General features: G+C 37.6%; 2 protein-coding genes across 6 annotated transcripts in view; one reads left to right on the top strand and one right to left on the bottom strand.

Annotated features, from left to right (window-relative positions):
* Positions 1-25063, top strand: part of UBAC2 (UBA domain containing 2) — a 158067-nt gene that overhangs the window by 68271 nt on the left and 64733 nt on the right. For 3 of the 4 annotated variants that reach the window (XM_037024875.2, XM_037024878.2, XM_037024876.2), the window contains 2 exons: positions 18112-18235; positions 21638-21685. In XM_037024875.2, the coding sequence (XP_036880770.2) occupies positions 18112-18235; positions 21638-21685 (172 nt within the window). The remainder of the gene's footprint in view (positions 1-18111; positions 18236-21637; positions 21686-25063) is intronic. The other variant, XM_037024877.2, reaches the window with a different exon arrangement.
* On the bottom strand, positions 82-12754 carry GPR183 (G protein-coupled receptor 183). 2 transcript variants are annotated; one of them, XM_073212405.1, is made up of 2 exons: positions 5269-5418; positions 82-1717 (listed from the first exon to the last, which is right to left on the bottom strand). In XM_073212405.1, exon 2 carries the CDS (start codon positions 1697-1699, stop codon positions 614-616), a length of 1086 nt encoding a protein of 361 aa, XP_073068506.1. In that variant the 5' UTR covers positions 1700-1717; positions 5269-5418; the 3' UTR covers positions 82-613. The 2 variants fall into 2 exon arrangements, with proteins under 2 accessions (XP_073068506.1, XP_017514624.1); XM_017659135.3 differs by lacking the exon at positions 5269-5418 and adding an exon at positions 12605-12754 and having other exon boundaries at positions 83-1717.

Raw genomic sequence — 25063 nt, 5'->3', positions numbered from 1 at the left:
TAAACACTGCTGTCCCAGTCTGTCTACTGCTCGTTACGTTCTCCCTGTAACTTCTGATGACAGCTGACGGTGAGCATTGAAAGACATACTCTTTATTTTGTGGCATCCTGCTCTTTATTCCAAAAGACTTGTTTGAGACAAAATCTTGTGACTCAGAACAAATCAAACTAACAGCTGGTGTTATTGAGGAGATAAAGTAAGAATGAAGGAAACATGGATTGAAGAAATACATTGTCAAAAAAAAAATGTTACAATATTAACATTTTTACACTGGCAATATACAATCTTAACTGTCTTTTTCCAAATTATTGGCAGGAAATATTAATGATTTAATTTTTCACAAATGTAGAACTTTACTAAGAGCTATGAAAATAGGCTCCCTTTTGGTACAGTATTTCATTTACAGATTAGAACTTCACTCTATGTTCTCTGGAGTATAAAAAATACATATATGTCATTTTATTTCCAAGTTAAAGGTGGGGAATAGTGCCCAATGAAAGGAATTTAAAAGAATCCTAATTGGAAGTTGAACAGCCATTTTGCTTTGTAAGAAAAGTCCTGCAAAGTTCATCATACTGTTTACTTTGCTACAAATCCAGGATTTAATTCCTTTTTACTTTCCATTTAAAGACTTAGAATGTATCATCATTTGTGTTTCCGTCATTTCACGTGAGTTTTCTTCAGGAGCTGACTTCACGGCACTGGAAATTGATACACTGACTTGGCGTTTCAACATCTTCATGACCTTTCGCTTGTACCCTTTACAAGCAAAGAAATATATAAATGGGTCCATACAGCAATTGAAGTTCATCAGGCATACTGTAATGTGTAGAGATATCTGGAATGAATGCCTTTGGCTACATTCTAGGAGATAAGGAAAACGAAGCTTCTTAATCATGTGTTGAATAATCGCAACGTGATAAGGTGTGAAACAGAGAACAAACACAACAATTATAAAAATAATTGTGTTGAGTGCCTTTTTGTTTACACCAGATTTTTCAGTTAGTGGGTTTTGTTTTGCAGTTTTAAAGAGTTTGCAACAGATTTGAGAATAGCAGATGAGAATGATTATGAGTGGAAGTACATAGCCTATGAAACAGGCACCAAGCAGAATCCAGTGAAGAGATTCGGTCTCTTCAAAGTTTGGATATTCCATGCATGTAGTCCTTTCACTCTCCTGCTTCGACATAGGTTTTATGAGTAGCGGGAGTGTTTGTGCAAATACTAGAATCCAGACAAATATGCAGATACCTTTTGCATGTTCAATTCTTTTTATCTTGTTGTATCGCAGAGGGTGCACCACAGCAAAGAACCGGTCAATGCTCAGGCAGGTCATGAAGTTCACACCTGCATAGGTATTGATGTAAAACACGAGAGCTGTTATCCTACACAGGGCTTCTCCGATTCTCCAGTCAAAGCCCAGTGCATAGTAGGCTATCCTTGTAGGCAAAGCAGTAGTAAAGAGTATATCAGAAATCACTAAATTTGTTGAATATAAGGTGGTAGAGTTTATTTTTTTCCTGTTTTGAACAATGACAACCAAAGCTAACAAGTTTCCTATGAGCCCAATTATGAAGACGATGCTGTAATGCAGAGGCATCAGTACCATGGCTGTGTTGTGGTGTGCGTACAGATCACAGTTGCTTTCCTGAGGAGCTGTAGAGGGTGTAGTAAGATTGTTGTCCATTTTTATATCCATCAGCAGTGTTTGAGGTGTCTAGAAAAAAAACAAGAAAGGTTCATTAATTAAAAGCATACTTAACTAAAAGCAATATAAACTACCTCTTATAGATCTAATTTTTAAAATTTCAAGATTTATATAATTTTAAAAAATCTATGATATGTAATGTGGTCACCTGTATAGTAACAGGAGGAACAGAGGATAAAATTTCTGTTCTCTCAAGCTTTGGTAATTTTGGCAAAACCCTGGCAAAGGAAATAGAGCCATCAATAAGACAAATGCATTTCTGTGACAAGAGGGAATGCACTAACTTTTTAGGCAGAAATTACCCCTTCCTTTTTCTGATTCATTGTCTGGTTAAGAATAAAATCATGTAAAGCACCCCACATTTCGTATGGGTGTAAAACTTAGCTTTTAAGCTCAATTTCAGTTGAACTTTTTTTTTTTTCCAAATGCATATCACTGCCAGGAAATGAAATCAGTCACACATTTATGTAGTAGAATATGAACTTACCACAGTGATCTGATTTGTGTTAACCTAAAAAGTACAAGAAACAAGCTATAGCCTTGTTAGGAACTGAAAGTTAGGTTTTCTTTTTTTAAAAAAAGAAGAAGCCAGTGACCACTACAACCATGACAAAAACGACATAATAGAAGAGAGAGAAAGGAAAAGAGAAAGAAAAACTTAAGCCGCATTAAGGAGAAATTTTAAAATTAATTTTAGACCATTATTCTGCAGGTATCACATTAATACATTCAGTATACTGACCTATATTTGCACATCATAGTAAGCATTATACATGTGGTATTTCGTGTTCTGCTTTATTCACTTAACATGTTCATGGATCAGTGTAATCTATGTACCTGTCATATGTATAGATCTTATGTAGACATTTGATAGGAATTTCTATAGTAGTACAGTATGTTAATGCATAATTTTGCTTAGCTACGCCCTTGGTAAATATTTGGGTAATTTCCAATTCTTGTTATAGATAATGTTAAGATGAAATTTCAAGTCTTTAAGTTGAAAAGTGGAGAACTGCTACGGTAAAACTCCATATATGAGGCTGAACTTTGATAAAACTAAAGAAGAGCTGAGCAGTAAATTCTGTGAAGTTACTTTTAGAGGAAAAGTAGTTTTCTGAGAGGACTATCACTGTGCACAGATCTCATCTTGAATGACTCAAATTAAGGGAAAACTTCGGTATATCTAATGATGATGGTGATGTATTATATATTAAAGGCAAAGGACTCTATCCCTAGCCATGTCAGAGCACTGACTGCAGATCTGCTCCCTGGCTGCTGTAGTAAATGGGCTGGATCTCTGCTAACTTACTGCTAACAGTCCTAAAACAGTGATGCTAGTAGACACTGAGGTTTAACAGGGATTGCACTCATGCCATAGGTGTACAATATATTGTTGGTAGATTAGTTGTTACAGTATGGGAATCCAACCTAAAGCAAAAAGGAACAAAAATGGAAGTGGAACTTTTTGTTAATCTAGAGGAGACAGTAAAGAGACTATAGAAAAAAAAATAAAGAATAAGGATGGTAAAGAGAAGATACATACTAAGAGAGTAGAAATATGTCACAGCACATTTAAATGGATTGAACTCACCTATTAGAAGACAGAGACTATCAGTCTGGATTTTAAAAAATCCAGCCGTGTGATGCTTAGAAGAGATACGACTCAAAGTGATTCAGAAAGGTTGAAAATAAAGGCATGGGAAAACATATACCAGGCAAATCCCAACCAAAGGAAGCTAGAGTAGTATTAACATCAGAAAAAAGAAATAAAACTCAAGGCAAGTTCAATATTAATAGGGATAAAGAAAGTGACTACCAAAGCTAAAAAGAATAGTTCACGAAGAACCTAAAAAATCATCATAAATTGTGCATGTAAGAGCAAAAATAGAATTTTGAGGAGAAACTGGCAAATCCTTACCCATAATGGAAGATTTTAACACATTTTTATTAGAATATGCCAGGTAAAAAAGAAAGTAAAGTCTTAGAAGATTTGCCCAACATGACTTGAAACATAACAGAATTTATGCTCAAGGCACATGGCCATTATTTGCAATTCCAACATGCACTAGGCTGTCAGAGATGTCCCAGAACTTTCAGAAAATCGTTATCTAGTATACCTCACATTCCCTGTGACTGCAGAACAACTGAATTAAAAGTTAATAATATAAAGATGAAAGATACATTGAGAATCTGAAAAAACATATTTCTAAGGAACTCATGGGTTAAGAAATCACAATGGAAATTCTGAAGCACTTAGAACAAAATGACCAAATTACTACATACCAGACTGTGGGATGCAGCTAAAGAGTTACTCTAAGAGAGACGCAAAGATTTTAATATGTTTATTTTTTATAAAAGATCAAAAATAGATAAGTTAAATATACAGCTCAAGAAGCTAGAAGAGAACTGAGTTTGCTCGAAGAAAATAATAAGATAATTGCAGAAATTAATACAAAAATAGAAAACAAACCAAACAAAGAGCAATAAATATGGACTTTCTATTTTGTGCAGGAAAGAAATGGAATGATTCTTCAAAAGGAAATAATAGGAATTGTGATTGTGGAATAACAGTAGAAAAAACTTGATCCAGCTAGTTGGGAAAGGCTTCATATGAGAACTTTTCAAGAACTGAGACTAGATAGATACAAGGGAGAGGTGAGAATTCTAGGCAACGGTTGCAGCTTAGGAACAAGTGTCAAAAACTTTTTTATTTTTGTAATTTCTGTGAAAATTTTACTTTCTGTAAACATCAACATATGTATTTTACTTTGAGGAGTATTTCAAAGCAGAGTCATGGGAAATGCCTTTAAAAATACATAGTGGGAAAAAATCCTCCATATGACTAATTATTGTAGAGATTGGGAAAGTCACATTAATGTAAGAACCAGAGAACACTGTGCTTTGTTTGTAAATATGTGTTCCACTTCACTGAATGTTACACGGTATCCAGCAGAGCCAGAAAAGGCAGGGATTTCAGAACATTTCCAATTCAAGAATATTAAACACAGTGTTAGTTATAAAGGTGAAAATTTGCAGACAAATCAAATGTCCATCGTTAGGGGACTGGTTAAATACTGTGTGGTGTAGGCATATAGAGGAATACTATATGTAGTCACTGGAAATGGCAATGTGGACGCCTGTTTCTTGACAGAGAATAATGTTAAGTAAGGAGAACAGATTACACAACATGCCACTTTTGGGGTAAGAAAAGCAACTGTGTATTTACACACACACACATCTGCATGGACATGTCAGCGAAACATTATTTTGTACATGTAATTTTTGAGTTTTATCAATATATTCTAAATGTTTAACACTGAGCATGACTTGTGAACTGAGTAAATAGGTAAATAATGTTTTTTAATCTGAAGAAAAAGTTTTTAAAAATACAACTCTTCTTGCAAAAAAACCTTGTCATCTGATAATACTTTTCAAAGCTAGCCTTTCAGTGCTCTTAATTCAGATTTACACATTAGTTTTTCCCAGGGGCCTAACTTTAAATCATATATCTCAAAGAACCCTCACAGCAACCCTGTAAGCTAAATATTGCTGTCACCTACCTCCTTTCCATGTGAGGCAATTGACTGTCAAGAGGTTAAAGGCACTCTGGACCCTTCTCTCTAATGACCGGGCTTCATGTCTCCTACTCTGTCCAGTCCTTGGGGGGGGCCTCTAGTCCATGCTGCTCTTGAAGAACTGAGAGTCTGTGGTTTCCAAATGGTCTAGGCTTTAAAAAGAGTCACACTTACTTGTAAATAAACAGCTGGGGGACAACATCGCCCAGCTGCTGCAGGTCAGGGATTCTTCCTAAGAACAGCAAGATTCCCACTTCCGGGAAAGGTGCCTTCCTACATGGGAAGCCGGACCAGTGGACATGTGTCACAGAGCCCTGAGGGGGTCACTGCCGCGGGACCTCCTACCGCCCACCTTGTCCTGAGTCGGTCAAAGAGAGACGCTTGTGCAACGCGGACATGTAAATTGGGCAGCTTCGGGGCGATTTTAGGCAGTTCTCAGATATGTTCATTTGAATATCCAGTAATCTCTTGAGGGTTGATTGCATTAGTCATCAGCTCTAGCATATTGTCTTAATTCTTGCTTATATCTATCTTGTGTTAATGCAATAGTTTCAGTCAATTTTATCTCTTCCATTCAAGAGAAAAATCCATTCATGCACTTGATTGTTGTTGCCCCATTCTTCTATCAGTCTATCTCAATTTACTTTCATCTTCCTCAGAGATACTATTTTATACCTTCCATTAATCCTTTTAGGATCCAGGATTATTTTCCTGAACTTTGACTCACTTCATTCTTTTATGCAGCCCAAAACTGTTTTTAGTGCCTCCATGCGGTGGGCCTGGAAATACAGCAATAGTACCTTTTGAGTCAGAGGCCTACCACCCAGAGGCTGTGTGTACCATGCTGGGAGTGTGCTGCTCTCTGGAGGAGGTGTCAACCTCAGGACTCTTGGCTGCGTTCCTTCTCTGCTTGCCCTTTGCATTTCAGCGCTCCTTTATTAACCTTTGGATTGCAAATTCCTTTTATTAATCTTTTTTTTTTCAGGCATAACTACGTCCCTTCCTCCTTCCCTTCCTTCCTTTCTCTGTTTACTTTTGAATATATTTTAATTATGTTACATTTTCATAATTATTAGACAACAGTTTGATGTTATGTAGAATAGATGCACTGAGTTGTACTTGCAGGTTCTGTGGCTTGTCATTTTATTGACTACAGAAAAGCACAAGGAAGTGTTCTAAATCATTTTTCCTTAGGATATTTGTATTTGTAAGAATTATAATTTCCTCATAATACTTTTTAATGAAAGGATAAGCATGGTCTCTAAGTTGTCCTTAGGTTCCCCACAGGGAAGGACAGGAATGGGGACTGCAGCCTGAGCCCTGAGGGCACAGGTGGTAACTGGGATGCCTGCATGCGGGGTGAATCCTTATTCAGGTTCCACCCTAGGGACACCTTTTCCTCCTGAAAATGAACTGCTCGGCAGCCACCCTGACAGCTACTCTACCAGTTCTCTTACAAAGTTTGTTAGCAAGCAAAGGGGTCTATCCCAGTTTTGTCTCTCTCAGGCAATATCGATCCTCTTAACTTTACTGTTACCCTACGGTATGTAAAACAGCACGTTCTTCCACAAAAATATCTTCCAAAGTATTTTGACTTCTGTTTTTGGAAGTGAGTCTGTGCATGTTTTTCTCTTTGGAGTTGATTTTACTACTAATAGAGTAGCTAACGTTTCTTAAGATGCTGTCATCTCATTTTTGCATAACCGGACATGTTGACATGAACTGACAAGTTCTTTCTAGCCGCAGAAAGGTAAAAAATAAAAAGCCCCACAAACTCATTTATTAGAATTTAAGAGAATTAATGTTATTTGTATTCTGGAAATATTTACCCTGGATACCAACTTGGAAGCAGTTGTGATTTTTCACACAAAAATTTCTTCCACATAGTACCTCCCACAATCCCAGTTTACTTGCATGGATAAATATCTTCTTAGCCTTTATTTACAGCAAAACAGAATAAAGCCTTCACTATATTTAAATACTTAGCTGAGTGCTAGAATAATAGCTTTTAGTTTTTGCTTTAAGATTCCTTTTACCCTACTACTTATTTACTGAATGAAAATCACCTTAAAATGAAAAGGGGTTAAACTTCTGGTAATTTTGTTTAAATTCATCCCTTAGCAATGAATTGAATAGTTCAAGTCATGCCAAAATGATAATTAAAGGAGGTGCCTTCTCTATAAGGTCAGTCTGCTTAAGACCATGTTTACACACCCAGATGATCTGACTCAAAGTGCCCACAGTGGCATGCACCAAAGAGGAAGTTCAGGAGCATGCTTTCAAAAACAACCAGCAGAGCGACAGAAATGTGGGCATACAGATGTGAATTACATTTTCATATTGTTAAGTGATGAGTGTTTTATCTGATTCTTTCTCTGATTTCCGTTGATGCTCTGTCCTTCGATTATTTTCTTGAGAGAGGTAAGATTGAGAGAAAATTTCTAGAGTGAGGAAAAATAAAATCACTGGGAAAGGAAAGGACCAGTAAAGGCTCAGGATTCACTGGAAAAACAAGGACTCAGTCTGCAGAGGAACTAGACAAGCACAGATGCGTCAGGACAACAGGCCAAGGCTCTTTATGATCTTGGGGACAAACATACTCCATGGGAGAAAGAAATCATTTCCTCTTCCTCCAGTCACCTAGTTTTGTAAGTATCTGTCAATTATGTGAAAAGTCCTCCTTGTTCTTAAAGCCAGTCCAAGAGACATCTGTTTCATCCATTGTCACACATGCTGGGGTCTGGCACTCAACCAAGAATTGTTTTCACCTTCTTTTTAGTTGACTAAGCAACCTTCACCTGAGCAATTTTGTGTGCCATTTACCTGTAAAATAGGCAGGTGGGAAACACTAATTCCTGATTGTGGGAAAGAAACCAGACGTCAGGCTGTCCATTCCCATGCGCTGCCTCTCCATTGCTTGACTAGTCAGGTTGCACTCTGATTAGCTTAATGAAATAAATGTTCCACGGATAGGTGGTGTTTTTTTTTTCCCAACCTAAATTGATAGCTATGTCTGTGTCCAAAATTCATTTTCCTGGAAGACTATAGGGAACATGATTCAGAAAGGTGGCACACTGGCGGCTGCGCACACTTTCTCAGGACGGAACCTCACACATGCCGGAGTCTTTATGATCAGGGTAGAGTTGCCTGTGGTCAGCCTATCTGAGGGGACCTTCTGCTTCCCTACCTCCTGGGGAGCTTGCGTTTTTTTGACTTGTGGAAGTATGACCTCTTTCAGACCCATGACGTAGTCTGGTCTGACCACCTTCAGACCATGTCCGCAAAGGGTCATGTACAGGACAGTGCATGGAGAACTTCTTCAAGACAGAAAGGAAAGAGTGTTGGCCAGCCTGGAGTTTCTTTATGACTGCTGTCCTGAACCCAGTGGACACTTCAGCTTCTGTAAACATGTACATTGGAATTGGTGGGAAAATGAAAGGTGCCTGACATTTGAATTATTTGGTTAAACACCCACTTGCACCTTTGGGGTTTTACATATTCCAGCTGTTTTTCTTTCATCTTTCACTGATTATTCCCTGTGTGGCTTCTGGCAGCTTTAGTACTGAGTAGGATGGTATGAAAGTTATCGAAGATGAAGACAAAGGAGGTGGTAACATTAAGAACTTGAATTAGATGATATAATGTTTAGGAACTGTAAAAAAAAGAATTCCACTATAGTACTCATTTGAGTGTAAGGAAGACAAATACTGCATTTCCTTGTGGTGTGATTTGACCTGTATGTAGAATAACTATGTAATATAAAAAGACTCTTTATAATGAAGGTCTGAGTTTGTATAATCTTTATCCTCTGGTCCATAATGTTTCCAGAAATAATATGTACCTATTTCTCTTAAATTTAAGAGAGTTTCAAGTTTGGATTTTTGTCTCTTTTATCTCATAGAAGTTAGTCAGAAACATTAAATAGCCTTATTTTATGAGTAAACAAGATTCCAGAGAGATTGGATCATTAGCCCAGGGTCCTGCCTCAGTAAAGGTACCACGTCAGGGAACACAGAAGCATACAGGGCTCCATGGCCTCCCTGCCCGCGCCTCCTGTCCGCCAGTGATTGCTGGGCCTTCTGCCTTCTGACCCTCTTCTGCACTTAGCCTCTCCCGTGCGCCAGGCTTCGTGTCTGCCCACCTGTGCGTGTGTCCGTCCACCGACCCTGCTGCCTTCAGGCCCCCCTCACTTCTCTGCAGTAGTTACGACACCTTCCAAATGGTGCCCACTGAGTCCCAGGCAAACCCGAAGCTCTCTGCTGTGACTTAGTTTCCTTCCCTGTTGGGTTCTGCTTCCCTCTTCTGCTGGATCTCTGCCATCTTCCCTCCTAGGAAGCCCTTGCTCCAGCCTTTCCAAATTTCTTGCAGTCTTTTGGTGTCCCGTGTTCTCTCACAGCTCTGTGTCTTTCTGAACCTCTTCTGCCTGGGGCCTCCTCTTCCCTGGCCTGGTATCCTCAGCTCCTTCTTTCCTTCAAGACTTAGTTCCCAGACCAGCTGCTTCTAGAAGCCTCCCTAATTTGTTCCTCTCCTGCTCCCTCACAGTGCCCAGAAAGGCTGTGTGGAGTATCCTTGCTGGGGCATGGTCCTCTAAAAGCATCTGTACTCTTGATTTTTTTTTCCCTGTGTCCTGCCAGCCTGTGAAATCCAGTGAGTGGGGTCTGTGTGGTTAATTTTGTATCTCTCCAGCTGACCCATGATTGATGCTAAATAAATGCCTGCTGAAGAATAACAAAATCCCAATTTTCTTGATCCTTGTCCAAAGGTTCTTAGTAATTAGACCACAGTAAGCTTTTGATTAGTAATAGTAACCAGTATTATTAAGCAAAGATTGTTCTGGGCACTGCTCTGGGCACCCTACATGTATTCACTCACTGGGTCCTCACAGAACTTTCGTAAAGCCATTTCCAGTGGTGGAACTGAGGCACAGGGCATTTGCATGACTTGCCTAAAAAGCTAGCTGTTAAGTGTCAGGATTCAATCTAAGCAGTTGGCTCCATAAGTCACATTCAGGGCAGTACGTTTTTTTTCCTATCTCGTGTTTCTAACATGATCTGATGTTGTTGGTAGAAAACCAGTAAAGTAGGAAGACATCTCAAAACTTTAACACTTTCCAACTCATACCTGTCTGAACTAGAGAGGAGAAGGGCTGAGGAGACGGGAAGATGGAGGGAAAGAGGGAAACACATTGATTTAAAATAAAGGAATTCATGAATTTATTTGTAGCTTATCTTAAAGGTTTTGTGAATGAATTTGCATTTTACTTTTTAACAATATTTCTTTAAAACAATTTGGATTGAAATTTCTGTTGAAAGAAGATGGTGAATATCTACAATAGCTTTTATGCTAATTTATTTTTTACACTACTTTTTAGGTAATTGCAGATATTTAACAAAATACTTTTATTCTTTTCTTTGGGCTTTCAAGACACCACAAGGATCTTCGTTACCTCTGCAGTTTTCAAAGTATTTTCACACACATTATCTCATTCTACACTGAAGCCTGTATTTTACAAACTTCTTGGGAATCCAAGAAACTATATAAATTGGAGGGCACCACACACCGTCAGCACGTAGTACACAGCACACTCTCGGGCCTTCTAACAACACTGGCAGACTCCTAACCATACCAGGGCAAAAAAATTTCACCTCCAAAGTCAATTACTGTGTAGTAAGTGATTTTTTAAAATGTAAACTTCTAAAGGATGATGGCTTTATCTTACACAACATTTATCCCAGGGTGTTTCAAAACTGCCCCCATAGTAGATAGCTAGTAAATGCTGACAGAATACTAAGTGAATGAAAGTCATACAGTGATGTGAATTAGTATTTTTTCCATTAAATGATTGGTCATGTTACTGATAAGCTCTTGAAGCCAGTTAAAAGAAATTTACAAAAGGAATTGCCACCACCCTATGACAGCTGAGCCTGTGAGTGTGTGCTCTGAACAGTCTTATGTCCAGAAAGTATGATTTTCCCCCAGAGAGAAAACATGCACTGAAATACTAACAAATGCAGAGGCCAGACAGTAAGCACAGACAGATGTATAACGGTCTGCAGACTTGGTCTTTATGTAAAATATTCCATAAATATCTGCAAGTAAGCTCAAGAAAAATAATTCTCACAAAATGATAGAGCAAGGAAACTTTGCTTATTGGACTCGTGCTTTTGTGGTTTAATGGGCAGAGGAAGAAGAGAATAATGAAAGCAGACAGTTTTCTAGCACTTCTGTGAGAGCTGATGTTATAAATGAAGCAACTGAAGCCGGACTGCCTGAGGCCTCACAGACTGTGAATATCAGAGCGGGGCTCAAGCCTGACTCCGAGCCCATGCTCTTAACCACTACCCTCTATTGCACGTAGAAGGATACCACTCAGAAAACCCAAAAACACATCCTTTAGAGGAAGTCTCAACAGTTATATTTTGCCAAGGGTTTCTATTACCTCCATTCCCAACCTAGATAGAAATATTGGTGAATCAGTGCATACAATTCATTGTTTTGTGGTATTTTTTAGGCACATGGAAATTCTAGAAAAAATATGGGGACACATTTAGCCTCACTGGTCATCAAATAAAAATAAAGCAAACAACAGCAATATTCTTTTTTCGCTTATCAAATTAATAGTTTATATTTAGGATTCAAATTTTCATTGGCTGAGAAGCAGTGAAGCCTAGACTATCACTGGTGGGAGGGTGAGTTGGCAAAATGTTTTTGTAAACTGAAAAATACCAATTTATATCTAAATCTTTTAAAAAAATGTATATCCTTTGCCCTGGGAATTCTATTACTGGGATTCTATCCTGAGAAACAATAGGAAATATAAAAATGTAGAACTAATAGAAACACAGAAAAGACTTTTATGTACATAGAATACATGGTCAGATAATAAAATGTAACAACTCTTTTGTTTTAAATTGTACTGAATATCTTGTTATATGTATAATGCATTCAAGTGTTAGAATGCCCCTTTTTAAGTAAATTTGTTCCTGTCCCTTTGTATTAAAGTATCCTGAAGAATTAACATTATTTGCTGACTTATACTTGATACTGTTTTTTGTAATTGTGTATTCACACAGAAGTACAAAATAAGTCCTATTTTTTGACAGATATTTCTGGCATGATCTGCTTTTATTTAGCCTAATATTAACTAATTAGAACTGCCAGTCACTAGAGAGTCTAAATTATATTAATGGTACAGTTTTTGTGAGAAATGTTTATAATTTGTTATTGAATAGATTCTTTCCTTTACTTTATACCTTAATTAGGCTTTCAAAGTTTTTCTTGACTCAAAAGACTGTTGAAAAGTAGAAGATCCGGTACTTACCTCTTAGTGGCTTGTTCAGGCTGTGTCGAGGCAGTCAGTATTTGTCTAAAACTGATGTAGGTTAACCTTGGCACGTCGTTTTAAGAGAGATTATGCAGACATCCTTTTATGGTGGTGACTTTTTTTCTGTCACCCTGTGACTGAGCACAGTAATGATCAGTTAGCCTCATATATGCGTGTGCACTTTTTTTTTTAATGGGAAGTGAAATTTTTTCTGTTAGTGATTTTTTTTGAACAGTTATCCAAAAACCCCTTGGAATTTATCAATTACTGATATCTATGGAACTTTATAAAATTTTCTATAAAGATGTAAGTATTAAAAAAGTTCTTTGAGAGAGAGTGAAGCAAGAAACCTTAACTAGAAAAAAAATCATAGATACTGATTATTTGTATCCATATTCTGTGTAAAAGTATGAGTTTTAAGAAAAAAAATATCAATGCTGATAATTCTGCCTACCTGGAAAGTTGTTGCAGAGAGTAGTATACTCATTCTGTATCTTTACAGCTTATAAGACAGAAACAAAGGTCTCTGTGGTGAGTGGGAGAAAGATGCATGTGTACAGGGATTAGTGAGTGTTTTCAGGCAGGAGGCTGAGTGAATGGGCACATGAATGACAAGGGAAGAGTCAGATAGGGGGCATCTTAGAGTGAAAATCCAGCCTCTGTGCACGGATGTAGAAGACCCGCACTGTGCACCTTATAGTTTTAGTTGACTCACTTTAAGCCAACAATGTAACACGGCTATCAAAACATAATTTATTGTAGGCTAAATTAATAGACATATAGTGGTCAGCACATGAGAGGTTCTGTTCTTATCCACAAGTGACCTGGTCATTCCTGGTCAGCTCTGGATGCTGCATTCTGTAGAAGGTTTAGAGCATTCCATGGTGGTTAGGGGTCTAGGTCCTAAGTCTTAGGAGAAATGACTGAGTAAACTTGAGAGTGTTAATACTCGGCAATGATGTGATTGTTATCCTCATACATTTGAAAGCTCTCTTCGGTTGCGTATGTCAATCTTTCTAATTCCAGAAATAGAAGGAAGGTCAGTAAGAGGAACTTCTGGGACAACTTTCAAATGAAAATATGAAGGTAGTTCCCAAAAATTAGGATTATGAAAAAGTGGAATAGGCTTCCTCTTATATGCTTCCATAAATTGGATGACTATGCTAAGGGATGAGGTAGAGAAAATTGAATCATTTTGTAGGAATTTGTAATTCTGAAGGCCTCACAGGCCTCCTACTACAGGATTAGGCCTCATGACTTTAGCCCTCCAGTGCTATTATTCCATTCAGAAGTTTATTAGGTTCTTCTAAACTCCAAAATGCTGAAGATCTGTAGAGAAACTATGACAAACCGAATAGCAACAACTTACCTGAATTCTTTGAGCCACTACCTCACAGTCTATAAAATAAAAGTATTGAAGCAAATGATTGCCCAGATAATTACTAGTGCAGAAATTCTTTGAGAGGGAAATACAGAGCTTTTATGATTTGATGGATAAATATGATAAATATTCTAGGACTAGTTCATTTAAAATTTGAATCGAAGAGTACTCAAAGATACCAACATTGAGAAGTTTGTCAGTTTGTTGAAAGGACATCCTGGTGGCGTGTTTTGCTCTTTAATTTTTGAAATGTTTCTTGTTGAGTAAACATTGTTATATAATGAAAAACTCAACTAGGTAAAGGAAATGCTCCAGCAAACTGAATCTGCTTCTTTTTTGGTATTAGAGTAGCCAGGTATATAAAGAAAAGGTGATGGGGTAATTGTCCTATGAGGTGCTGTTGAGGTTTGGTGTGAGATCATTTCAGGAGTTCCCAAACCGTGTATTTATTGTTGTTGAAAATTACCAGGATTATTTTAGATGTACTATGAAAGTGGAGTCAATGCCCTTTTCTGTAGAAGAGCTACATTTGTGACCTGAACTGTTTCTATAATTGTATTTGTTCTATCAAGTACAATTGTGATTATACAGTAGATACTCAATAAATACTAGTGGCATTCATTGAAGGAACCTGTTCCTCTTTTCTGTTCTTCAGCCTCATAAGCTTAAGCCAGATAGAACTTCCAGAAGTGAGCTATTCATGACATGAGAAAGGTCAAACTAAATTATTGTTGACAGTATAAAGGACAGATGTTGTCTTAAAATAAGGAAAAGAGAAAAACTGGTCAGTGACTAATAACATTGTGATATTTTGTGAAGTCTGTGTGTATAGAAATAGAAATGGAAATTTTGTACAAAACAACCTGTATAACTGTGGTCTGAAGTGTGTGCTTTTGTATTATGGGTATATGTGGTCTAATATTTAGTCATCATTTAAAACTGTATGATGATTAATAATGTCTAAGGAATTTTTAAACTTCTATTGGTATATAAGACATGAACTGTGGCCATTAAAATTCCTATCAGTTATTTTCTTAGTTTACATTGAATTGTAACCTCAAACAAGAACTATGCTTCTGATTTTTTTATTCTAACATCACTCTGCACTGTATTGCTACATATGTAAACAGAAGAACTGTAAATTAAATAGCTCAAAGAAGATGTTCTGTGCAACCAAAATAGTTTTCTCACTATTATGAAGAGACCAGTAAATATCTGAAACCATATGTTTTATTCCCTTTAAGATAACAAAACAAGAAAAGCTTTTTTTAAAACAAAAGGCAAATTCTGCTATGTGGTTTTACCATTTTAAAGAGAAATTCATTTATTCAGCAAGTATTTATTGAGCAGCTGCTCTGTACCAGACTTCTAAAGAGTGGGGATAGAGCAGTGAACAAACCAGACAGAAGACCAGTGAGGGAGACAGGTGATAAGCAAGTCTTGCAGTAGATTAGAAGGTTGCGGGTGCTCTTGGGAAGGGAAATGGCCAGTGCAGAGAGGGGTGGGGCTGTGAAGTGCGCTGGGATTGCAGTTTGGAATGTAGTCATGAGGGCTTCTCTGAGCAGATGCCATTGGAGTAAAGGACTGAAGTGTTTAAGGGAGTAAGTCATGTCCGCCCATGGAAGATGGTCAGGGGTGGGAAGAGCAGATGTGGGTGGCCAGTAGCACCGTGTGCATGGTTGCTTCAGTGGGACACCCTGGTCCAGTGTGGCTGCAGCAGCGAGTGGTAGCAGAGCAGGTTCGGGGTGGGGGTGCAGAACCCTGTGGGTTTCTGTGATGCCTTTGGCTCTTACTCTAGAGGGGGAGTCACTGAAGGATTTTAAGCCCAGAAGTGATTAACTCGTACCTTTTAATGAAAAGAGTGCACAGCTGCTTAATCAACTGTGTTTGGGTTTAGATGAATTGAATTGGGAAAAAAAAGTTCTTTTGTGTAGTATTTAGAATGGCAACTTATATAAGTTTCTGTTCATTAACATTACTTTGTGAATTTTTTAATTTTATATTAAAAATACTTATGCTAATTTTGTAAGTATTTAGAATGGCAACCCTCAAATATTGAGAGTTGATTGTTGGTAAGGATCTGTATTAAGCACTAGGGGATGCCATGCTAAATAAAACATGGTGCTTTCTCACAGAATTAATAATCTAATGGGAGAATTTTTTAAAACCTTATGTAGTCAGTTTAAATGGACATCATACAACTGTTCAAGAATAAGGGTTATTGGTGCTGGGAGAGCCAAGAGGAGGCGTTTCCTCTGCCTGCCGAGGGATGTACCCAGTCAGGAGGAGGGCCGATGAGTGAAGCATTTGAGATTGATCTGCGGTGCTGTCCATGGACCTCTGCTGCTTTGTGCCTGTCCTCTCCTTACAAGCTGCCAGAGGCCGCAGTTAGTGCAGCCGGTCTCTGGGCCTTACCCAGTGCCTGGCAGTTCGGCATTCACTATTTGGGTTTTCCCTGTTCTAGCATTTCTTGTCCTGTTGATGCTGCTACCATTACCACCTTTTCTGTGTGTGTTTGCTTTTGTTTTGTTTTTAGTAGTAGAACTAAGAGGACAGTGAATGATGTCTTTATAACACGAACTCTTATCAAAGATGATAGGCCAAGAGGGTCCTACGTTTATACAAAAATGGTAGTGAGAACGTTTCTTTGTGAAGTGAAGGATATTTCTTAGCATTTTTCTTATGGTAGAGAAATAGTTCTTTGTACTGATGCCACTCACCCATAAAATGGGAAAATTAAAGATAGTCTGAGTAATTAAGCCAAGTGTTTAATGAAGAGTGGGTACAAGTGTGTGTCCAGACCACTCTGCTCATTCATGTTGCCTGCCTTGCCCTTGTAGGGATGTGCATCTGCAGTTCTGGAGGTTAGAGCATGCTGCGTTCTCACAGAAGTAGACGGGGCTCTGCACCTGGCCTGCCACCTTGCACAGAGTGCCCAGGTGACTGGTTGATTCCCTGAAACAGTGTCAGTGAGGTCACTTTGAGAGCTCCTGGCCACCTGGAAGAAGGAGTTGGAAGAACCACTGAGGGGGATATTTGAGCTCTGCCATGCACCCTAAGTACACAGTTCCTTAGTAGAAAGTGGAAGACATTTCAGTTGAAAGCATCACCTGTGTCAGTGAATTGTCACAAGAACCTGCCCTGCCCAGGAGCATCTTTGGCGAGTGGGGGTGATTGGTGTGGGGCCACATCAGAGGAAAGGAGGGGAAGACATTGTGGGAGACAGCCCTGATGAGAAAGAATTGGAGGGCTTTGTTATTTCGTGCTAATATTTAAATTTACTCTTTAGAAACTGGGAGCCTGTGGAAGGGGATGTGATGTGATCAGAGTTGTGTTTTGGGAAGTGAATACTGTTAACTGTTTTTTTAGAGAGAAACAAGACTTTTAAGTGGAAAGACACTTGTGACTTTTGCATGTCAAGTTGAAGGTATCAAATTGAATTTCATTACCAATGAGAAACGACAGGCAAACTGTTTGGGGACCCAGTTCCTTTTCTAAATTGAAGCCAAAGAAGGGCTTATGATTATACAAGGAGAGGCTGGAGCAAGGACAAAAGACGTTATGGAACCCTAGAGTGGGTAAAAGGAGAGTGGTAGGAGAAATCATGGGGAAGTCGGCAAGAAACAGGGCTTAAGACAAAAAGAGGAAGGAATTTGAGGAAGGGAGGGCAGGAGTGGTATGCGGAGTCAGGTGCTGTGGTGATACATGATTGGACGGAGTCTGAGATGAGGCTTTTGGGTTTGACCACGATGAATTACGGTGCTGGTTGCTTTGGTTTGTCTGGTCTCTCTCATTCAATTTTAGGTCATTCATGGGAAGAAAACACAGCATCAACTTTAAATTTTCTCACAATGCCTGACAATTAAGTAGTAGATGCCAAACCACTTATTTGTAATGGTGTTGGGAGAGTTGACAGGATTAGGTAGAGTTTTCATAAAATATTATATATGAGTACAAATTATTTCAGATATGAGGAACATACATAAATCAATGTGTGTATCTGAGACCATGCTTTCAGGCTGAAATAAAATTATAAGCAGCATTACTTCAAATATACATTTGCCATTGGTATTTTAAATTGAGTATGACAGTATAGTGATTTTTTTTTTATTTGTTTGCATAGCCTGGCACCTGTGTTTGCTCTGTTTGTACCATTTTACTGCTCCATACCGAGAGTCCAAGTGGCACAAATTCTGGGCCCGTTGTCCATCACAAACAAGACATTGATTTATATATTGGGACTGCAGGTACGGTATGCATTTTTATGTTCACATTTCTTTAACCAGATCTTTTTTTTTTTTTTTGGTCTTTTTCTCATTTGATCTCCTTGAAAACAGTGTTTTTTTCCCCATAAGTTTGGCTTCATGATCTATATCAAATGTTCAAAGGAAGTGTTACAGAACAAGAACATCAAGGTGTATAAGGTACTAGAATACTTTCATAGCCTTTAGAAATCTGATAAGAGCTTTCACTGTAATTTGAATCAGTGGAAAATATTTTAATTTCATTGTGCAATTGCGTGTAAGTACTTCTTAAAAATCATAGCATAAAGTGGAAACAAATGAGAACAGTCAAAAAGCAGAAAGTGGAAAATCACTGTCAAAATTAATTGACTGAATACAGTGTCACAAATACAGGTCTGAAGACATCAGATGCGCTTTCCCACCTTGGTAACCTCTGTGTTGCATGACAGCACTGTCACCATTTGCTAAATTGTTTGATAGGAAGATTGTTCAGAGTTCTTATCATTTGATCTAAATTGTGAAAGGTCATCTTCACCAATATTCAGTGAATGTTGACCGTTCTCCTGGCGTCCAGGCCAGGTGACAGAAGGCACATACAATTTTCAGTTTTGCCTTTAACCCTTGTCACTTTCCTTGCACTCCCGCAGCTTTTGATGTCAGCCTCTGTTGTGCTGTTTCCTGTGGCACCATGTGTAGCTTGGCCTTTTGATCCACTGTTAATACTCATAACATTCCTTATCCCGCACACATCAGACCGGATACTAGCGTCTCTGTAAAATGCCCTCCTCCCTCCCCTTTTAACCTTTAGCACTTCCTCTACCTTCTCTAGTCTGTCACGTGTTATCAGTGGCTTATCTGGGGTTATGTTTCCTTGCTACTTTTACAACGCTTTCTCACGAAGTATGTTTATTCTCCATCTCTCAACTTACGTATTGCTGTACTCTCCCTTATCCTTCCTAATAATTCATATAACCAAATAGCCCATTTCTGCAGTTTATTCTTATTACTATGATTTGCTATGGCATTTGCTTTTTTAAAGGATGTTACAACAGAAGGCAGAACGCATGGACCTGGGGCAGGAGACCCAATTCTAGTTCTAACATGACTTGGGTCAGGTTTACAGAAGCCCTCTGAACCTCATGTTGACCCTGTAGTTCCTTCTATCTCTAAAGTTATATAGCATCATTGAGGTGAAAAACATTATTTTATTAATTACAGAGTAGGAATTCAGTGGAGCATTGTGGGAAGTCTTTGGAGGCAAGCAGACTTCAATCGCTTGCTCTGGTAATTATTTCCTTCATCTGTCACCTTTTCTGAGCCCCATTTGCCCATATGTAAAATAGAGATGATATTATCTATTTTACAGTATTTGAAGGATTAGGGATTAATAGTATTGGTTGTTTAGGGCAATCTGAACAGATAAGAACTAAACCATTTGGTTTGGGTTGCTATTGTTAATTAATCATTAATGTCTCTATAGCTACCACCATTGGTTTTTCTGAGATTATGAATTTTTTTTTTGCTTTTGTTTTTTGTTTTGTTTTGTGGGGGGTTTTTTTTGGTGAGGTAGAAGTTGATATTAGAAAGCAGAAGTGGAGATACCTCACTGTTTTCTTGATAAAATCTGAAGTCCTTAGCATAAATGCCATCCAAGGCTCTTCTTGCCGATCCAGTATCAACTCCCACTCGTCCCCTCCTTGAAGTGGGAGTGAACCCCTTATTCTCAAAGTCTCTGTTTTTTCCTTTCTTCTTTCCCCTGTGGACCTTTGCACATGTTTCTGTGCCATTCTGTTTCCTGCACAACAATTTCCTGAAGCCAGGGACATTTGATGAATGAATGAATGAATGAGTGATAAATGAATGACTTTAATCATTATCAGAAGAGCAAAAATGTTTGTGAAGGGTCATGTAAGTATCAGATGGTTTGAAAGTCAGCCATGTAATGCCTTGTGTTAGGGGCTCTAAAGGATAAAATACAGTATGAGATGTAGCAACAGTGCTCAGGGAGCCCTGCAGTGAGGAAACACACATACTGTCAAAAAAAAACATGAGCGGACTCAATTGGGACCACACACACAATAAGTTGAGGGGCTTAAGAGTCCAAAGGAAGTAATTATTCACTGACAAGATGAATGATACACTCTTCTTACATGGGCAGGAGACACTGTTGCATGGAGAGGTCACAAGCACGGGCTGTGGATCTGGACCACTTGAGTGTACTCCCAGCACCACCACCCACCAGCTCTTGACCTTGAGAAATTACATAACCTCTCAGTTTTCTTATGTGTAAAATAGAGTTAATAATAGAACATACCTCATAGGGTTATTAGGAGGTTTCAGTAAATTTAGTATAGGAAAAGCATTAAGATCTCTGCTTGGCATGTAGTACACACATTAAGTGCTTTGAAAGTGTTAGCTATTTTATTATTATTTAGATTTTTAGATGATTACAGAAAAATATTTTATTGGCCTCCTTTTTACCTGCACTTACCTCGTCTCTGTCTTCTTTCTGTGTATCTTATTTTTCCTGTGTATCCTTGATAAATGTGCAGAACTTTAAGGCTTTCATCTAGCACAATGTCAGCAACACACCTGGGTATCCTGCTGCTTTCTCTACAAGCAGAAGTACTTAAACTAAATTCTAAATATGAACTAAAGATCTAAATATGAACAAGCACCAGACTACAAATGTTTTCTTCCTTGCAGGAACACTTTGAGATGTCTTAGGACTTTTTTTTTTTTTTACCCTAGGCACAATTTTCTAATGTAAATGGTACAGAAAACAAAGGGAGAGACTTCATATGACCTAATTTTAATTGCTTTTGCCATTAAATAATGTTTGTATCTTTACTTTGTTTGTTACTTTGGTGAACTGGAATGAGAATACTCAGTTAAGCAGACTAGCATTGGAGATGGACTGACATGCTTGCAGAAAAGCCTTGTCTAAATTTAGAGTAACAAAGATGAGAAATGAAAATGAGAGAATTATGTAAACTAATATTATATGTCATTACTTGACACTAAGCATTGGATGATGACTACATATTTTTATGTTGTTAATTCTAATAATTTCTTTATATGTGGTATTTAACTTTGTTTAAAGCAGTTAGTGTCCAGTAAGAATATGCTTGAATTTCCCCTATTTTTCTTTGCATGGCAGTGGGCCAGGCTCAACCAATCTGTTATCTGTTTTAGGCTATAGAAAGGATGAGGCCTTTGTTTAAAAAAAGAAAAATTAATATATTATTTTCTTTTAAATAACAGAATTGATATTTATTAATTTTTCTTTGCTTATATTAAGACATAATACTTAACATAATTAGTTTTGACTATAATTACGTAAAAATAAGGATGCGTGACTGGCAGTTGAATTTCATTTTTAGTTGCTTTTTTTTTCTTTTATAGCTTTTCACCTCTGGTTCCTACATCTGGATTGTAGCCATAAGTGGACTTGTAAGTGTGATTTTCCTTCTTCGCCAGTCTCTCCCCTTTCTGAAGATACTTTAGGAGAAATGTCATATTTAGATTATAGGTTGTATTCAGTTGTCTCCTCCTCTCTCTTAATGTCCAGTCTGTCTCTGTGTTACTTAGTGATGAAAAAGGTCCAGTTACAGGGATAACTGAGATGAAGGAGGTCAGTTTGTCTGTTTTCAGGGTAAGTTTTAGTAGATGTTTTAGTAAAGTTTTAGTAGAGTTTCTGGTCAGTGTTATTTTTAAGTTACATTTGTACTCACACTCATAGTAGGAAAAAAAGTGACAAAAAGAAAATGAAGAAGTTGAAAAATAATGAGAGATGTTCTGCTTGTTTTGTAAAAAGACATTATCATGCAAGGGGAAAAAAAATAAGGCTAAATGGAAAGTCAGGTGGTTTGGAACTGACAGAAGACTCACCAGGCTGTGTGGCCGGAGAGGAAAGAGGAGAATGAGCTGAGGATGTGAGTGGCGTCCTCGTTCCGGAGGCTGGAATGTCCTCTTCTCACCCATCCCCTTGCTGCCCTTGATTATTATCATTTTTTTACCTTACTAAGCATTTGTCTTTAACTCCAATTATGAGCTTTTTGAAAAGAAATCTAGAGCATGAAATTGAGCTTTATTTTTCATCCATGACTTAAATTTGAGCTCCCAAATTTTTATAAAAATAAGTTTATAACTAGTGTGTATAGAATGTAGTTTTCATTTCTTTCTTGGAAAAGACTAAGAAAATTACAGAGTGAATTCATAGTAGTATGTTTAACATCACAACGAAAGGATTTGGAAATAATCATGCATGCCGCTGCAGACTTTTGAGTAAGTTATCACTATTCTCGTTCCCTGGGTGAACTGGTATTTCGGCCCACTGTGTCATGACTTTAGCCTGCTCACTTCTCTCCTTCTTTTATGCTCTCTATATTATTCCTTTTCCGTGTTTGTTCTTTTCATGTACAGTTTAATCCTTCATTCCCCACAACTTCCAGCCAAAATTCTAGGGATTCAAGTCGTTTTGTTGCCCCCTCTCTCAAGTATTTTTCTCAGATACCCAGATACATGATTCTCTTCGGGACCATCGAGCTGACTCCATTGTGAGGTCTTCAAACCTCTGAGCCACCTGGTGTTCTCAGGACTGGTGGTCACTTAGGGTCAGACTGGTTCTCTGGAACACCATTGCCAGGCTCTTCCTAGTCTGCTTTCACCCCACTTGAACTACCGACTCAACTGACGGCTATTTAACCTGCCTATGAACAATAAATAGCTCACTGCTTTCATGAGAGCATGAGAATTAACTCTTTCTTTCGTGATGTATTTTGTTTCTCTTAGCAATGGTGGTCTCGAGTCCTTCTTTGGATATTTTCCTAAAGCATTCAAGAATTTGAGAAGTACATTATTGTACACTGTTTCATTGTGTTAGTTTATTATTGATGGACTTTTTTTTGTCATTATCCAAACCCTTCGTTGATAACTCATTATGGGACTCATTTGTTTTAAGATTTCTAATTTTCTTCTTTTTCAGACTCCTGGTTTCAAATTAAGTGCTTCCTATCACCTCAGAAAGTTTCATTTTGTGACATTTAGTGCTCTACAATTAGAGATTGCATTTTTCATCTCTTTGTAGTCGTTTTAAAGTCTAAAATATGCAAGTTGTGGTCACAGTCTTTTCCAGTATATGTGTTTAATAAGTAGTGAGTTATTTCTTTTAATTTTATTTTAAAGAATCAGGAGTTTAACACATTTTTAACATAAAAATCCCTTGTTTCAGAAGAGTGAATCAAATTGCACAGTATTTAGAATATAATTCCTAGATGGATTTAGCATTTAAATTATCCCTCTATTAATAAACACTTATGAGCCAACTGAATTTTCACTTTTTACAGTGATTAATTCAGCCAGTGTTACTGCTCTCCTGCCATGAACATAGATCTGATAAATCTTCATATCAGCCTTGTTCTTTATTATTCTGCCATAATTGGATGATAAGATGTTTACTTAAAATGATTAATATCATTGATAATTGGAGCCAGTTTTCCTTCATGCTAAACCATAAATATTGGTGCATGTTTTGAACTTAATGAATATTTTATTTCTGACTTTTTCCAGAAAACCACATTTTTGTTATGAAATATTTAATTTACTATGGTATACTTTAGATAAGAATAAATGAGGATATTAAAATTATTTGTGAATGTCTGGTTCACACCCCACTAATTACAGGATCAGAGTCTGAGATTCACAAAGCCACGGCTTGTCCCAGATGTCTCTTGCTCAATGTGACTTCTCCTCTCTCCATATATATCAAGGGACTTCCCTTTTTTTTTTTGTTGGTTTTTATGCTAAATAAAATTCTAAAAGGAAAATAAAACTCTTACTACCAAAAAGAAATGCACAGATGGTATTCATTGTTCAGGGGGGAATATTAGAAAACCTGTTTGGTGAAATTTTATCTTTTAGTGTTGAAAGGAATAGTTGTCCTAACATACTATGTATGTTAAGGAAGTAATTTTATTTCATTCTGGCAACTGTGTTTTTTAAGAGAAAGCTTTTTTAAAAAAAGACATCTGTGTAAAACTTGAGTCATGTGTTACCTGCTGTCATAGAAACCACAGACTTTACTCATGCTTCCCTGAAAAGCTGCCAACTTTGAGTTTATTGCATTTAGTTATTGAAGGACTTTGGTGAGGCTAGGTTTTATCTTTCTTTATGTCACCTCTTCTTGTGTGATTATGAATGTTTCTGATAAAATATCCCACTGATTAAAAGAGGAGGAAGTTGGTAAGTTACATCAGTGCTGTATTTTATTAGTTGGAAGTCTGCTTTTGGTCTTAAGTGGTGTCACAGAAAAGAGTTAGGACTAAGCTTTTTTTCCTGGGTGAGGCAGGGAAAAGTGTTGAGCTTTCCCCAGGAGCAATAGCAAGTTAGTTTGCTGAGGACAGCTGTCACTCTTCAGTTCCATTTTGTGATCAGTCAGAGATTCCAGATGCTGCCCAGAAAGGGTAAGGGGCATTCAGTTTTGCTCGAAGATTACTTTGAGATTATTCACATGTATCAGTGAATGTGTTTTTATGTTTATTGTTCCTCCTTTGGCAATTCTGGTTTTTAATGCCAATATTTAATATTGAAAATTCATCTATTTTCATGAAAGGTTGTAAGTGTAATTGGAAAGCTTGGCTATAATAGCCAAGTGAAATATTTCAGTTTAAGCAAGAACTTCAAAAATGTTAGTATACTCCCACTTCTGTCATATTCTCACCATCATGTTTAACTGTTCTTAATGTCTTTGTTGAGAGACCTTCAAAAATTGAGGCCATTCTTTACATATTCACATTTCCACTGGTCTTGTTGCACATTAATACTACTTTA

The sequence above is a fragment of the Manis javanica genome, chromosome 9 (genome assembly GCF_040802235.1).
Source record: "Manis javanica isolate MJ-LG chromosome 9, MJ_LKY, whole genome shotgun sequence".
Lineage (NCBI taxonomy): Eukaryota > Metazoa > Chordata > Mammalia > Pholidota > Manidae > Manis > Manis javanica.
Note: the sequence above shows the minus strand (reverse complement) of the source record. Positions and strands in the feature narration are given on the sequence as shown.